The sequence below is a fragment of the Alligator mississippiensis genome, chromosome 14, assembly GCF_030867095.1.
Source record: "Alligator mississippiensis isolate rAllMis1 chromosome 14, rAllMis1, whole genome shotgun sequence".
Classification (NCBI taxonomy): Eukaryota; Metazoa; Chordata; order Crocodylia; family Alligatoridae; genus Alligator; species Alligator mississippiensis.
In genome coordinates this window covers 3,869,735-3,884,162 of record NC_081837.1, presented here as the reverse complement: position 1 = coordinate 3,884,162, position 14,428 = coordinate 3,869,735, and the positions used below count along the sequence as shown (strand labels likewise).

General features: G+C 38.9%; 1 protein-coding gene across 2 annotated transcripts in view; it reads right to left on the bottom strand.

Annotated features, from left to right (window-relative positions):
* The window catches only part of BRIP1 (BRCA1 interacting helicase 1), a 116,584-nt gene that overhangs the window by 99,423 nt on the left and 2,733 nt on the right, over positions 1-14,428 (bottom strand). For both annotated transcript variants that reach the window (XM_059717088.1, XM_059717089.1), the window contains 4 exons: positions 13,984-14,095; positions 13,379-13,573; positions 10,299-10,426; positions 8,543-8,668 (listed from right to left, as the gene is read on the bottom strand). In XM_059717088.1, coding sequence (XP_059573071.1) covers positions 8,543-8,668; positions 10,299-10,426; positions 13,379-13,573; positions 13,984-14,095 — 561 coding nt within the window. The remainder of the gene's footprint in view (positions 1-8,542; positions 8,669-10,298; positions 10,427-13,378; positions 13,574-13,983; positions 14,096-14,428) is intronic.

Here is a 14,428-nt window from a genome sequence, read left to right as displayed (position 1 = left end):
GACCATGAGGCTCGCTGATTAAGATGCCTGCCTACAGGTTCAGAAGCGTTCCATACGTAGAAAGAGAGGAGAAAATGTGTAAGAAAAACCCTTGGCTTAACACGGTGAAAATGATGATCTAACATATAACTATCATCCTGATGGCAGTGCTTGTCTACTAGATCTCATACTTTGTTTTCTATAGCTGGATGGCAAATGGAGCCATCTCATTTGCACAGTACCTAGCACAGCACAGCCCCAATCCTGGTTGGAGCCTGCAAGTGAAACAACACACATAGCCAGAACCCCTTTTTATTCACGCGTTTCTATAAAACTCGGGACACATTTTAAGATTTTAAAGCTGCTTAGAACAATTCTAAAGGCAGAATCTATGAAGTTTACAAATGTTTCATGTGAATTAATAAAAGCATTTAAGCAAGGGAGAACACTATGCCACATGAGCAAAAAATAAATTAGGGTTGAGATTCTTACATTATAGTCCTGTCTTGCTCCTGCAAACCAGCACTGCACAGAAGGCCAAGGGGTATTTGCCCCTCTCTTTTGTGCGTGTGCTTTTGTTTAGCAGCATGACTCGGGTAAAACAAGCCAGTGATTAGGCTGCTATACTAATATAAAGCAATTTAAACTGGTATTGCTCATTTTGTTTCATCAAAGTAAAGAATGGCATAAGCACTTTATGCTGGTCAAGCCTGGAGCGTACCTTGGGAACTTTGCTGCCCTACCTATTCTGGCATAGGTAGATAAGGCCTTACATTGTCCTATTTAAATAAGTATACAGCTTGCATCAACTTTGTGTTCTCCCACTTTTAAAAAGCTGTATTTATTCGTATTCTCACATTTTACTTCCTCCTTGGGCTACACCAGAATAGTTTCTTAACTACATAATCTTTTTGAACTGTTTGAATAGTCACACCATGCAAGAAGTCTACGTGGCAATTTCAGAAGTTCTCCATGTCCTTGGACCTTTTCTATATCTTGTCTTCAGAATGCAAAGCAAAGAGTACAATATATAACATTACCATGAAAGAGTGATCAGTGAGGAGATGCTGATAGAAGGCACATTGTAACTATAAATAGCAAGCACATGAAACCCTAAAAAAATAGCAAGGTATAGCTGAACAGCAGTAAGGATGAAGAATGTAACTATGACATGATAAATGGCTCTCACTTCTCCCTCTCTCTTTCTGGGCAGCAGAACATGCTTTAGAGTCACTGCCAGCTGAAATGTATTTCAACACAAAGGACAAAATGAGGTGAGAGTATGACCTGAGAATGCTCTTGTAAATTTTTCTCTAGACATTTTTTGGTGGGATCGGGGGAAATCATTGTATTTAGGAGTTTACCTTAATTTTTCCTTTTATAATTAGAAAAGCATGTATTTTTACAGCTTCTATGCTAGACTGCATTCAGGGATGTGGGAGGCAAATGGAAATCTTCAGAGTGACTATGCTCTCCAGAAGCCAAAACAAAGAAATGTGAAAGACCACTGCCAAGACCATGTTATGGAGCACGTCATTTTCTTACCATTTCAATGCTGAAAAAAGAAAACAAGGGAAAGTATTTTTTTAAATAGGTAATTTGCACCTATCAGCATGTCAGTGGGCTGGTCAACAGAAAGTGCTCTTCACTTCCCTTAAGATGGGTCAAGATCAGCCTGATGGCTGATTCTTGGGCTGCTGATGTGCTTATGAGGTAGCTGCTGAAAGTGCTTATGAGTCCACATGTTCACCCCATGATAATTGGGAGTATTTTACACCATTTCCACAGAGACTTCTGCCAGCTCCAGAGGCTCCTGAGTGCCAGCTACATCAGCTACCAGACGTAAGGCCTTTGAGAAGCTGCAGTGCCATTTATTAAAGCTGGGAGAACTAGAAATAATGATGTCTGGGTTCTCTTTCTGACTGCCACATCAATCCTTCAGAGTTTTGGAAAAGCCATTTAAGTTCCCCTTTCCCTCAGCTTATTAAACTGAAAACAAGAACAAAATATACCCACTATCACAAGTGTATTGATGTCTCCTTGGCTGTACAAAAACACTAATCTCTCTCATTATTATGGTCAACTAGGACTGGCCCCCAATCTGTGAAAGCTGTAGAGACAAGAGAAATAGAAAATAGTGGATCTACTCTCTCTCCAGCTTCTCTGCTCTGCACAAATCTGATTTTCCAATGGGCCTTATTATCAGAAAATTCAAGGAGTGGAAGTGAAGGAAACTAGGCTACAAGCTCCTGAACTGACATCTAGAACGCAGAACAGCGCTTGTGCCAAACCCAGACTTTCAGCTGAGGAGTGGAAATACAAAGGGGTGCCTAGCGCTTGTACAGGACTAACTCCTTCCTTTCCCTCTCCCAGAATGAGACACAAAAGGACAACAGTGCAACTCAAGCAATGGTGGCTAGGGTATTTTTTTGCTCTTGAAACGCTCAGAAAATGCTGCTGTCCTGTAGCTTAAAATGATGAAAAGCTTGATACAACCAAGTGACATTTACTTTCTGATGGTCTAATAAGCTGCTGACCTGTACTTAAAACCCACCGTACCTGACTGACCCCCAAGCATAACTCAGAGCAAAAATACAGCCTCCCAACTTAATTCACATGTAAAAACCGAACATTAGAATTGGCAAAAATGGGTGATCTACCTCTTTGGACTACTACACTTCTAAAATTTTCTTTCGGTTCTGCTCAGTCAGACCTGGCAGACTGCACTGTGGCAAGCAAGCACTTAGCTAACAACAGGCACATCTTTTCAGTGTGTGACACGGGGTCCTAACTACCAGGTAAAATATAACAGAGATGGGTAAGGAGAGTTTAGCTAAAGGTTAAGATATATACTGGTCTACTAAAATACCCAGGGCTCTAAATCAAATTGATTGGTAGTCTGTTAAACACAACATCACGTACAAGCGTTAATGTGGTTAACCAAAAATAAACCACATTTTCTTGTTGTGCAACCAAACTGGAGCTGCAGATTTCCTCTTCAATTAAAAAAACCAAACCACGCACCTGTATCTTTCTTAACCCGTTTTGAAATATTAACACAATTGCATTAACCACCCAATCAATTACCCTAAACAGGTTTTACAGAATTCTGTACTGCAAAACATCTGTGATTCAAAGAGTATTTCAACTGGCTACTCAGCAGCCTAAACAGGACTTAATTACCTTTCTGCAGACTTCACATTAATTTATCTGCATGTAAAACTTGAAAGATCATAACAGAAGAGGGGGTTTACTGCACGATAATTTTGCCTGTACATTATCAGAAGCACTCAACTGTGCCTTTGCCCTTACAGTGCTCCAGGGGTTCTACTGCCATGCCTCCTTGCCTGAATGTAAAGAAATAGAAGAGTACGTGTATCCATGTTACCACTTGGTGAAATAATCATCAGGATCTACCCAAGCAGCATTTGTTTATGTACACACACACACACAGTTATGAGAACAGTTCTTCCAGTTTCCATAGGCTTTTAAGTATGTAATAGATGTAGATACTTATTTAACATGTACAGCTTTACAGAGAATGCTGTAATATCTCCTCAATTTGTCCAATAAAAGCTTGCACCTTTATACTTTGAGCCCTTTGGAGATCCTATTCCATGTGTGAGTGTTACATTGCACAATTGTCAGACACTGTGAATGCCAATGGTCCTCTATAAATAAATAATAATTATCAAGGAAGAACTTCTATTTCCTTAGCCTGCCTCTTAAAATATTCCATTGATTTTGTGCCAATATTTTTAAGAGACCACCCATGTTACCCAAGTTATAGAAGCTAGCACCAGGGATATGCATTATTGCAACGCAATCTCTAGAGACAGACTGCTTGCTACTCCTTATACATGCCTAGTCACTGTAATTCATGTCGATAAGTCTTGAAGAAATATCTTCTAATTTATTTTACTACATCACACAAGACAGGAACTGAAGTTTCTCTCCACATCCTTTGGGAACAAGAAACACTTCTGAGAATACAACTCTTCCCATACAAGCAAAAAATAAAGACCTAGATATGCCCTTGTCAGATCAGTTCAACAGAAAGATAAAACATATTGAAAGTGTAGTGAGAAATAATGGGGGGGAAATTAGCATAGAATCACCTATTTCATTCTGCTGTAACAAGGAGCAGTAGAGAGCTGAAGCTAGGTTTTAATATATGCATAGTTTCAAACCTTGAGCTCAAGTGCATGCTTATAGGCAGCTTCAAAATTTGATTTTTCATTTTTAACTAACAAGTTCCACAAGAACAAGAAGAAAAGTCAATCGACTTTTGCAGAAAGATGTACTAAAACAAAAACACAGAATCACTAATGCCTAAAATCTTTTCTGTATTTCAGCCCCGGACCCAAAAAAGCCACCCACTTGAGGAGGACATCTCGTCTTGTTCTTCAGGTTAAATTTTACTTTGTTTTCTCTCTTAATGATGTTGTTCTCTGCTAATGAAGTTGGTGTAAGGCATTCATCCATCATCTAACTTTTTTCTCCCATTTTGCTCATCCTTTACAGCTCTAAAGTAAAACTTTCAAAGCTCGTTATCCAAAGTGAAAATGGTGAACAATATTAACATTTTTAAAAACTATTCAGTACCAAAGCTGAAAAGAAAATTTTTAGATCTGAGACTCCTCACTTAGGTCTTGGAAGCCTAAGAACTCAGAAAATTCAATAAAGCCAACTTGTTAGTCTGGGTTTTCTTCTTTTTCCAGGAATAGTATATACGTGTCCTGTTCTCTTTTAATTGAATTTACTTTTCCTGTCTTTAGGACGTGCCCTATTATAATCTACCAGGTCTCGTTAACTCCTAGAGTGAGGGTACCCAACTCTACACAAGTCTGGAAAGCACAGCCAAAACATGGATCCAATTTGACAAAAATTTGCTTCTGATCTTAGCAAGCCAGAAGAGAGCACTGTGAGGCTCAAGGATGGCAAAAAGATACAGCTCAACTACTAACTAAGACAGCTTTCCTGCCAATGTAAAGATCAGATTATTTACTTATTCATGTTTTATTAATTCAAGTCCCAAACTGTTCTAAAAATTATATGCAAAATGTTTCTGAAATAATATGTCTGCATTTACCATCACTATCTGTTAAAAGCTCTAAAATTCCTAAATTGTCTTGCAATTTTTTGTGAACCCACCACAGGAAATATCTCAAACAAATCTGAAGGGCAACAGAGCAAGAAAGAATTTTTATCTGAAAATCAACAGCACACTCTACTGGCCTTCAGATTTCACAATATCAGCTGAACTTCAGTGGCATAAGGCATTTAAAATCCTACTTGAAAACTTATGAAGCTTTCCAAAACAGTAATAAAATTTACTGCCCATTAAACTGAACCAGAGTACAGGTTCTCTTTTGTCAAAAGAGAAAAGAATTAACTACCAGTATTTTCAATTAGTATCATAGTTGCTGGCTTGTTTTTTGGTTCATAAGGACAGGAGTAAGCTGGACACCAGCACTATTCAGTTAAAATAAAACTCTGATATAAAAAATAAATAAATTTAAGAATGGTATTGACAGAGAGCCAAGGACCGCTGCAGGGAAAGAAGAGAGGATCCAGCTGGTCAGTCTCGGGCACATTTCCAACCAGAGACAGATTCTTCTGCAGGATTTGAGTATGCAATGCTTCTAAAACACTATACTTTATCCTAACCAAACAATTAATTCCCTAGAGAGACTTATAAAATGGAAACAACTTGAAAGGGAAAAAGGAAATGGGGATGGGAGTGTGTCCTTGGATGTTTGGAAACAAAAAAGAACCCCGAGCCCAGAAAAGCACAAAGGAAAGATCCCATCCTCCTCTCACATTTGCTGGATGAACCCATGCAGTCCTTGCCTATTCATCTACTTTTCAGCATTGACAGTGATTATTCTGTCATAGTTCTCTGACAAGCATTCATATGCAGCCCATCAGTAGCCCCACGTATTACTGACGTGATCCAACTTCCTAGAATCATGTCTGCAGGAACATGCCTCATATTCCTTTCTCTCTTGATTTAGCTTGAACAGACTTCTGGTGAAGCAAAGAGCAAGCACCAAGAATTGCAGCAACTTCCCAGTAGGGAATTCCACACGCAGCCCGGCAAGCTTGCCTGTCTGCTTTCCTGTTCACAAAGTGACGTTATGTTACATCTTTAAACGTTGTCAACACAATGCCCAACTTTTTTCACTCTGCCCCATCTTCACTATCTTCTATTCAACATTTACTTCCTTGCTGTTTTTGTCACCTTTGTATTCTAGTTATAAACATCATCTCCAAATTCTGATTCAGTAACTTTTTTCGCTTTTCAAGGTACAGATGTTAATACATAGCACCCTCTCTTTTTTATTACATACATCACAAAAGCTAAGAATGGAGAAGAGAATAAAACCTAGAACTCCTGAGAGACCTCAGTTCATTTCCATGGTCCCGGTATTAAGCTTTCCCATAATGCTCGCTGTAATCTAATAAATCTACTATACATTGTGCTAAACACACACAGATTTATACATGTTGTACAAATTCTGTCAAAAGATTATAAACTGATTGCTGGGCCAGATTCTCTGCTGATGTGGAGTCACAGTAGCCGACTCTGGCCGCCCCATTTTTGATGGAAGGGTTTTAAATTAGTCAATAAATCTACAGCTTGGATAGAAATGATTTGTACTTTGCAAGCCAGTGCACATGTATTAATAATAAATCATTTATCTGGTTTAAATATTTTTCCTAAATGATTCTAAATCTCCAATAGTTTATGAAAATGAGAAACACCGCAGTGGTTAATGTGCATCAAGGAAAACAGCCAGGGGAAATAAATGTCTACATTTTTACAAGTCATCTTCAAAAAGTGCACTTACTCTGGAAATCAGACCCCTTTTCAAAAGATCATCTAAAGGTTTTTATCAAATGTTATTATCCATATAACTCTACATGCTTAACTGATATTTCAACTGGTTAATGGAGTGCATTTACCACACTGCTCACAGATTAAACGGAAAAGCTATTTCACTGTCAGTCACTGGTTTTTAATTAGTTACCTACAGAAAATTTAGCAAAAAAACCCAAAACTTTTCCTAATTTATCAAGTAACTGACAATTTGAGGTCATTAATTTAAAGCACAGAAATAAAAGCAGTCATTCATGTAATCAGTATTACATATACTTCTTAGTCACTCTCTCACCCCTCGAAGGGGATTTGCTGAACTTTTCCAGGAATGGGAGCGCAGCCTCAGTCTTAGAAAGGTCCAACTGCACAGACTCCCACTGACATCAAAAGAATTCTCTACTGACACAGAACTCGTATCAAGAGTGAGATCCCTTACAAGGACAACCCATGAAAGTAATACGAAATGACAGATGAATACAAGAAAACACAGTTGTGGATCCTGATGAGGTTACACCAGCATTTTTTTTATATACAATTTGAGTTTGATAATCTATGGATATGATTTGTATTTAGGATTATGCAAAGTGTTCATTTCTGCTTTCTAAATTGTGGTATGAATCACATCAAGGCTTGGAAAATAAGCTACTTGTACCCATGCATAACTGAAGTTGCTAAGATTTCAAAAGTTACATGGCAAAGTGCACCATTCAAACTAACCCTATATGAAGTCAATAGGGAAAGACTTATAAAAATGTTAGAGGGAACAGTTTCAACTTTTAGACAACTCTGGCCCTTAGCAAAACATACCAAAACAAGCTGATTACAGACAGAGGTGGTGGAATCTCTCTCCTTGGAGGCTTTAATGCCTGACTTGACAAAGTCCTGGCTGGGATGATCTAGTTGGGGATGGTCCGGCTTTGTGCAGGGGGTTGGACTAGCTGACCTCCTGAGGTCCTTTCCAACCCTCATTTTCTTTGATTCTATGCTAAAGGAGCAACACCTGGATATCAAACCAATTGTGTGCTTTGTCCTAAGGAAAATACAGATTTCCTCAGACTAAGGGGAAAGTGCATTCTAGCAATGCACATTCTGACCAAGAAACTCTGTCTCCAGTCCTTTCTGACAGTATTTTGGATGGCCACTGACAGACATTCAATTAAAGGCACAATAGGATCTGATCTGCAATCCCAACAATGGTACCTTACGCCAGGCCACATATGCATGGCAGAAGATGTGACTTTGGGATTGGGGATCAGATCCCAATCGCACCATACTGCTGGTAGAGGGTAATATGGCTCCAGTGCACTCCCAGCCACAGCACTTGAATCAGGCTGATCAGCATTCAATTTACCCTCCACAATGTTATTGCGCATATTTTATGCAATAACTTTGTGGTTTGTTCCCTGTTTTATCACCCCATTAACTGAACGAATGTGTCACCAAGTTACTGCTTAACACATGATTAACTGGTTAATCATGTCTTAAGTGTAATGTCTGCCAGGGGCTGATGAGTTAGTACTCAAAAGTACTAGATAATTATGCAGCAAGAGTTAGTCTGTGTCCAGAAATCTGTTTGCAAACTGACCTTTCACAGACAATTTAATGTAGCAACTGTACATAGCAACAAAATTGGTCTTCATCTCTCAAGCTAAGAATTGTCACGTAAGAGCTACTACTTACTGTTTTCTGAGATAAAGAAGCAACGTTGTCTAAACGAACAGTCAGTTCCCCATTTCTTTTCTGCTGATAAACTTCTAAAGCATCAACAAACTGCACTCCTTTTGCAAAACTATTACGTTTTCTCATCTGTTGGGATAACATGCAACATTGAAAATCACAACAGTTAACAAAAGTTGTGAACTTAAATTAGAAATTTAAACTAGTAGTCAAAGGTTTCTAGTCCATAACTTTCTTCACTCTGTGCCTGTTTCAATAACTCAGTGCTATGTTAATACTCATCAATTTAACCATACCTAATGTACATTAAGAAAATTAATACATTTAAGAAAAGCTACTGTAACATTTGTATATCTAGAATACCAAAAACAAAACTATAAATGAAGCGATCCCTTTTTAGAAATGACTTTGTCCTGGAAAAGAGAAGTAACTGAAGAAGCTTTATTTCTGACTTCTTTGAATAACATTTTGTTTAGTGTCCCTTGGATAAAACAGTAAATTAAAAGTACACCACCTCAGCATCCCTTGGTTTCTCAATCTAATCTTGGTATCTCACTGGAGTCCCACTGGTTTTAATGGTTTTTTAGGTGTAGGTGCCTGAACTAGCACAAAGGATCTCAATACAACAGTGGACCAAGAGGAGCAGGTTGCAGTACAAATGAAAGTTGTTGAAAATTACCATACAAATTATTACAAAGTTGCTATGATACCTCAATAGAAGAAATGACTTGAAGAGAATGCGGCACTTCAGAGAGTTTCAAGCCCACTGATTATTAGATTAAAAAGACAAAAATTTGGAAACCAAGAGACAAAAAAAAAAAAAAGTATATATAACCCGTAAGAGCTACAACACATTCTAGTGTTGAAATCTCCAGTAAAACAAGGTGTAGTACATGAAATTAAAATAAACATCATCCACAACTACCTTCAGGGGTTGTTTTTTTTAAAGAAAATACTGGCCTAATATTTTTCATAAAGTATCATCCAAATGTCAGATACCAATGATTAGGATTCAGTAAATTTCTTTCTCCTTGTATAACTTCCCATATTACTGTTACAAACACTGACAAATATATGTAAAGAACAGTTACTGTGCAGATACAGAACAGGAGCATCCATAATAGGAATAGCCTGCCACCAAAATGAGTCCCCAGTGGGGCTCTGTGTCATGGAATTTGATGGCAGACCCCACCTCTGAATCCCCAAGCCCTTCCAGAAGCCCTGTGGGCCAAATACAGCCTGCAGGCCGTATGTTTGGCACCTTCTATTAAAGCTCTTATAACTCCAACAAAGACCCTGTAAAAGCATTTTAGAAAAATTACATTTGATGTAGTAAGCTAGGGACAAGTTCATTTTGTCATGTATCAAGTGGTGCTGCAATGCATATATGAGAATTTACATTTTTTAACACACATGTAGAATGACATTTTCCACCCTACAAATTCTTTGCTTTGTTTTAACATTTAAGAGCAAAAACTGTTGGTGAGTATGCTTGAGGGAAATAGTGCTTAAATTCTCCGTGTACTACTGTGTACCAAGTAATTCATCTCCATGACATGTTATTGTGAATAATCTAATGTAACAATGGACCCCTTTGTAACAAGCAACAGTAAAAATGAAGGAAAAAAGTAACAGCCTAATTTATGGCTGCGACGTGACCCAGCTAATCTCTACGCTTTACACCGAAATGTTGATTGATATTTGACTGCCTGCTTCAGCTATGCCTGGATTATTTTACTGCCAATAAAACTTTGCTCACCTGCTGCTCGGTTTCTAATGAGCGAATCCTTTTCCTGTCTACTTGAAAATCATCATTTTCCTCTACATGTAAAGTTGCCCGTTTCTTTGCAGATAATTTTGAAGAGAGTGTGGCTTTTGCACTGTGTTCTGTAAGGGAAGTACACAAAGCAACACTATTGCTGTGAGTGCAACAAATACATACAAATAACATTTCCATTCATAGAATTTACCTAAAAATAAAAAAGTTTCAGGAATAGGAAATTAGACAATGTGTGTATGTAACAGCAGCCGTTTCTGAAACACATATGCCATCCTTACAATAAAAACAGAATTTAGCATTTTGCAACTATGCTGAAAGAAAAAAGTGCTTGAATTAAAAGGAGGCCCCCTAGCAACTGTAGCATATCAAGTGTTTCACTGACTATTCATTTTCGTCCTAAAACTGATCATAACTGCCTACACAAAGAAAATAATATATATTAAACTAATATGTTTGCAAAATGTTTTGAAGACAAAGTAATACACAGGTGATAAGAATTACTCATTTTAAATAACCTATGTGGATATCAATTCCAAACTTCCATAAAATTGTCTAGTTCAAGTTCTTGCTAATGGAACATGCATACAGCTGGGAGTGAAGATTAAACCAAATATCAACTTTACTTCCAAAAAAGATTAATTTCTAATATTAACAGACTATGTAAATTTAGCAGCCACGTTCCTCTCAATAAATGGTATGAAAGGCAGAGCTATCACACGCAGCAAAATAATGGGTTTTGTTTTTCTATAGCGATTCCTAAGAGATGAACAAGCAGAAAAGATATCCATCGGACAGAATGGCAGATTGAAAGTGGACTGAAAGTCTTTAATATTGTACAGAATTAAGTCTTCCACAGGAAAAAAAAAAGACTAGACATGGAAACTTACTACACTGTTTTCATCATACTCTCCTGTTTTGTCCTCACACACAACTATTTCAGATCTGGGGACACTCTATACATACAAACCAATGGCACTGTCACATGGCACATGTGCACCAAAACTTTACAACTGACTTTGAAGTCCGCTTCCTCCACAGCTGCCCCCTCATCTCCCAGGCAAACCTATGGTACACTGATATCTTCATTGAATGGATGCATGGGAAGTAATTTCTAGAGAAATTTCACCAGGACTTCAACAATTTACACCCCTCCATCTAACTAACACTGGGAATGCTCCCAGAAATTCATTTCTTGGACACCACTGTGAAATTTTGCAATGGCCACATCTGCACCCTGTTCAGTTAGAAACCAACTGACCGCTATGGCTACCTCCACATCAGTAGCTCTCATCCTAAGCACACTATTGTCTACAGCCAAGCTTTAAGTTACAACCATATGCTCCGATCCCACTGACCAAAATACACACCTTAAGGATCTGGAGCAGGAAATGCTACAATTACTAAAACCATAGCCATTTAAATCAACAGAGCCAGACTCAGCCCCCGCTCCAACTTGGTACAATACCAACCCCGAGACAAGGACAATACAATCCCTTTGGTTGTCACCAGCAGCTCTCAGCTTGAACACCTCAGGCACGTCATTAATGACCTCCAACCCCTCCTGGAAAATGACAACCATCTCAAGGTATCCATGGGGAATAAATCTACCCTGGCTTAGAGGCAGGCCTCACTTTACAGTAGCATCTCTCCATCTAATTCCTCTTCTCACCAAGTCGCCAGACCTTGCTCTGGACCCGATGCCAGCTGTACCCCCTCATCAACACAGACAACATTATCACTGGGCCAAATAACATGGGTTATAACATCCAAGGATCATTTACTTGCACCTCTACCAATGATATACATGCCATCACCCGCTTACAGCGTGCCTCTGCCGTCTACATTTGACAGATGGGACAATCCCTACGTGTACAAATATATGAACTCCAATCTGACATCAATACCAGGATGACAGACAAGCCTGTAGCAGAACACTTTAGCCTCCTTGGACCGTCCATCGCTGACCTCAGCAGGGCTGTTCTTAGACAACAAAACTTTAAAAATGAACTTAAATGGAAAACTGCAGAATATGAAATCATCCACAGACTGGACTGTGTTAAGTATGGTCTAAACCAAGACCAGAGTTTCTTATCCCACTAGCTGGATTAATTTTTAAGCCCCAAATCCCTCAATGAGTTAAACGCTTGGTTTTTCTCTCTCCTACCCACCATGACTCTCTGAGAAGTGCCCACTGCCTTTTCCTCTCCTCTTCCCTACCCTTTGTATTCTAACCATTGCTTTCTACTCAGCAGCTCTCCTTCCTGCAGTTTCTTCACAAAGTCTGATGAAACAAGCTGCTGCTTACATACTTACCAACCTGCTGCTTACAAAAGCTTATGCTATACATCTCCAATCTAATTAGACTATAAAGTGCAAGTCTACTCTACCTTCTATACAAAGTACTGTCATGTGTGTAAAAATCAACAACATCAGAAAAGTCTTCATCTCTTTGAACTCTCTTCAGTTAAAGTCATCTAAGTTGCTTCCTTTAACAATGGGCCAACAGTTTCAGAGACAAATACAACTTAAAATTCATCTGTGTAAGGCAGGATCCAAAGGGGAAAAAAACCTAGCACCTGACAAGGATCACATGGCCCTCGTACATTAACAGTCAGTTACAAATACCATGGATAAAACACAGAACTACAAGTTACCAGCATTGTCTGTCTTGTGGGTCAAATAAAGGTAGACTTCAGTTAGAGGATGCTCCCAGAAGGCAAGCTATTAATTACTTACTTCCCCTGCATGTCAAATACCAGAAAACAGTATCTAAAGGTTAATAAATACTGTAAAGTGATTCAAGTTCCTTTTGTTGAGCTGGACCACTGCAATACCAGAGACCTGTTCTGGGATTACTTCATTGGCTCCAGTCACCGCAGCCGCTCTGCCCAGCTCCACGGGGCCCCCCAAAGTGCAGGACCCCAGGCGGTTGCCCTGATTCACTCCTCACTAGGGACAGCCCTGGCTGCTTGGGTATTATGCAACTGTAGGACCTACAACTTGAATAGCTATATACAAGATAGCCAGCCCCATAAAACAGAAGACTACTTAACAGTTACCTTTGTTGCTGGATGGCGTCTCACTCCCAACAGAACCTGCAGTTTTACAGTTATTGAAGGAACAAGAAGCACCTTGGTTCACATCCGCACTGGTGTCATTTGTTCCTGGCTGAGAATGGCATCTGCAGAGACATGGCAATGGGGTCTCTGGCTTTTTGCACTCCTTTTCACATGGAGACTCATCCAATGACTTCTCTACAAATGAACCAAAAGCAGGTTATTCACCTTGTCTTAAAAAATGGTAATGCCAAAAATAGAATTAGACTCTCTCAAAACTCTAGATTGAATCAGTTAACAGTAAATTTTGTCTTGGTTCCAACTTAGTCACTGGATACACAATGGATAAGTCACTTGCAGAAACTCTACCCATTCAGTGACATGAAACCCACAAGTCAACAGATAGTCTGAATTATAACTAACCACCAGCCTAACCAGGAGAGAAAGGATTTTAAGTAAGGGCAAGGAAGCAGGTCCATTCCTGAAACAGATGCTGGAGGTTACCAAAAGACCAAATTTATTAACAAAGTCAGTTCTTGTTTCAAAAAACAAAACGAGACACACAAAAAAAGAAACACTGAGAGGAATGACTTTATAAAAGAACTTACCATATAAAGATTGCTGCCATGACAATGCAGAACAAAGCAAGGCTAAACTTTTACCACTTCCTGTAGGGCTCTCCAGCAAACAGTGCTGCCTAGAATTTAACCCCTTTACAATCTGTAAGAAAAAAAAAGTTGACGTGCAAGTTTGTGTGTTGCCTTTCTGGGTCTAGATACTTATATCATATTTATTACATCCCACCAGCGAAGTGTAGTAAACCTAAACAGCGAGTAAGAGAGAACAGGCGGAAAAAAATCCAGCTGAAACCACAGGGAATTTTTTTGGTTGGCTGAAAGTAGTTTGACCCAGTCCTTTACCCTCTTGGAAAAAATACTAATGGATCTTCAGTAACGGCAGGTGGTCAGCATACCTTAGCTCTTTCTCTCGCTACTGATAAACTGTGGAGAAGCTTGAGAGAGTCCAGAGAAGAGCCACTTTTATGATTAGAGG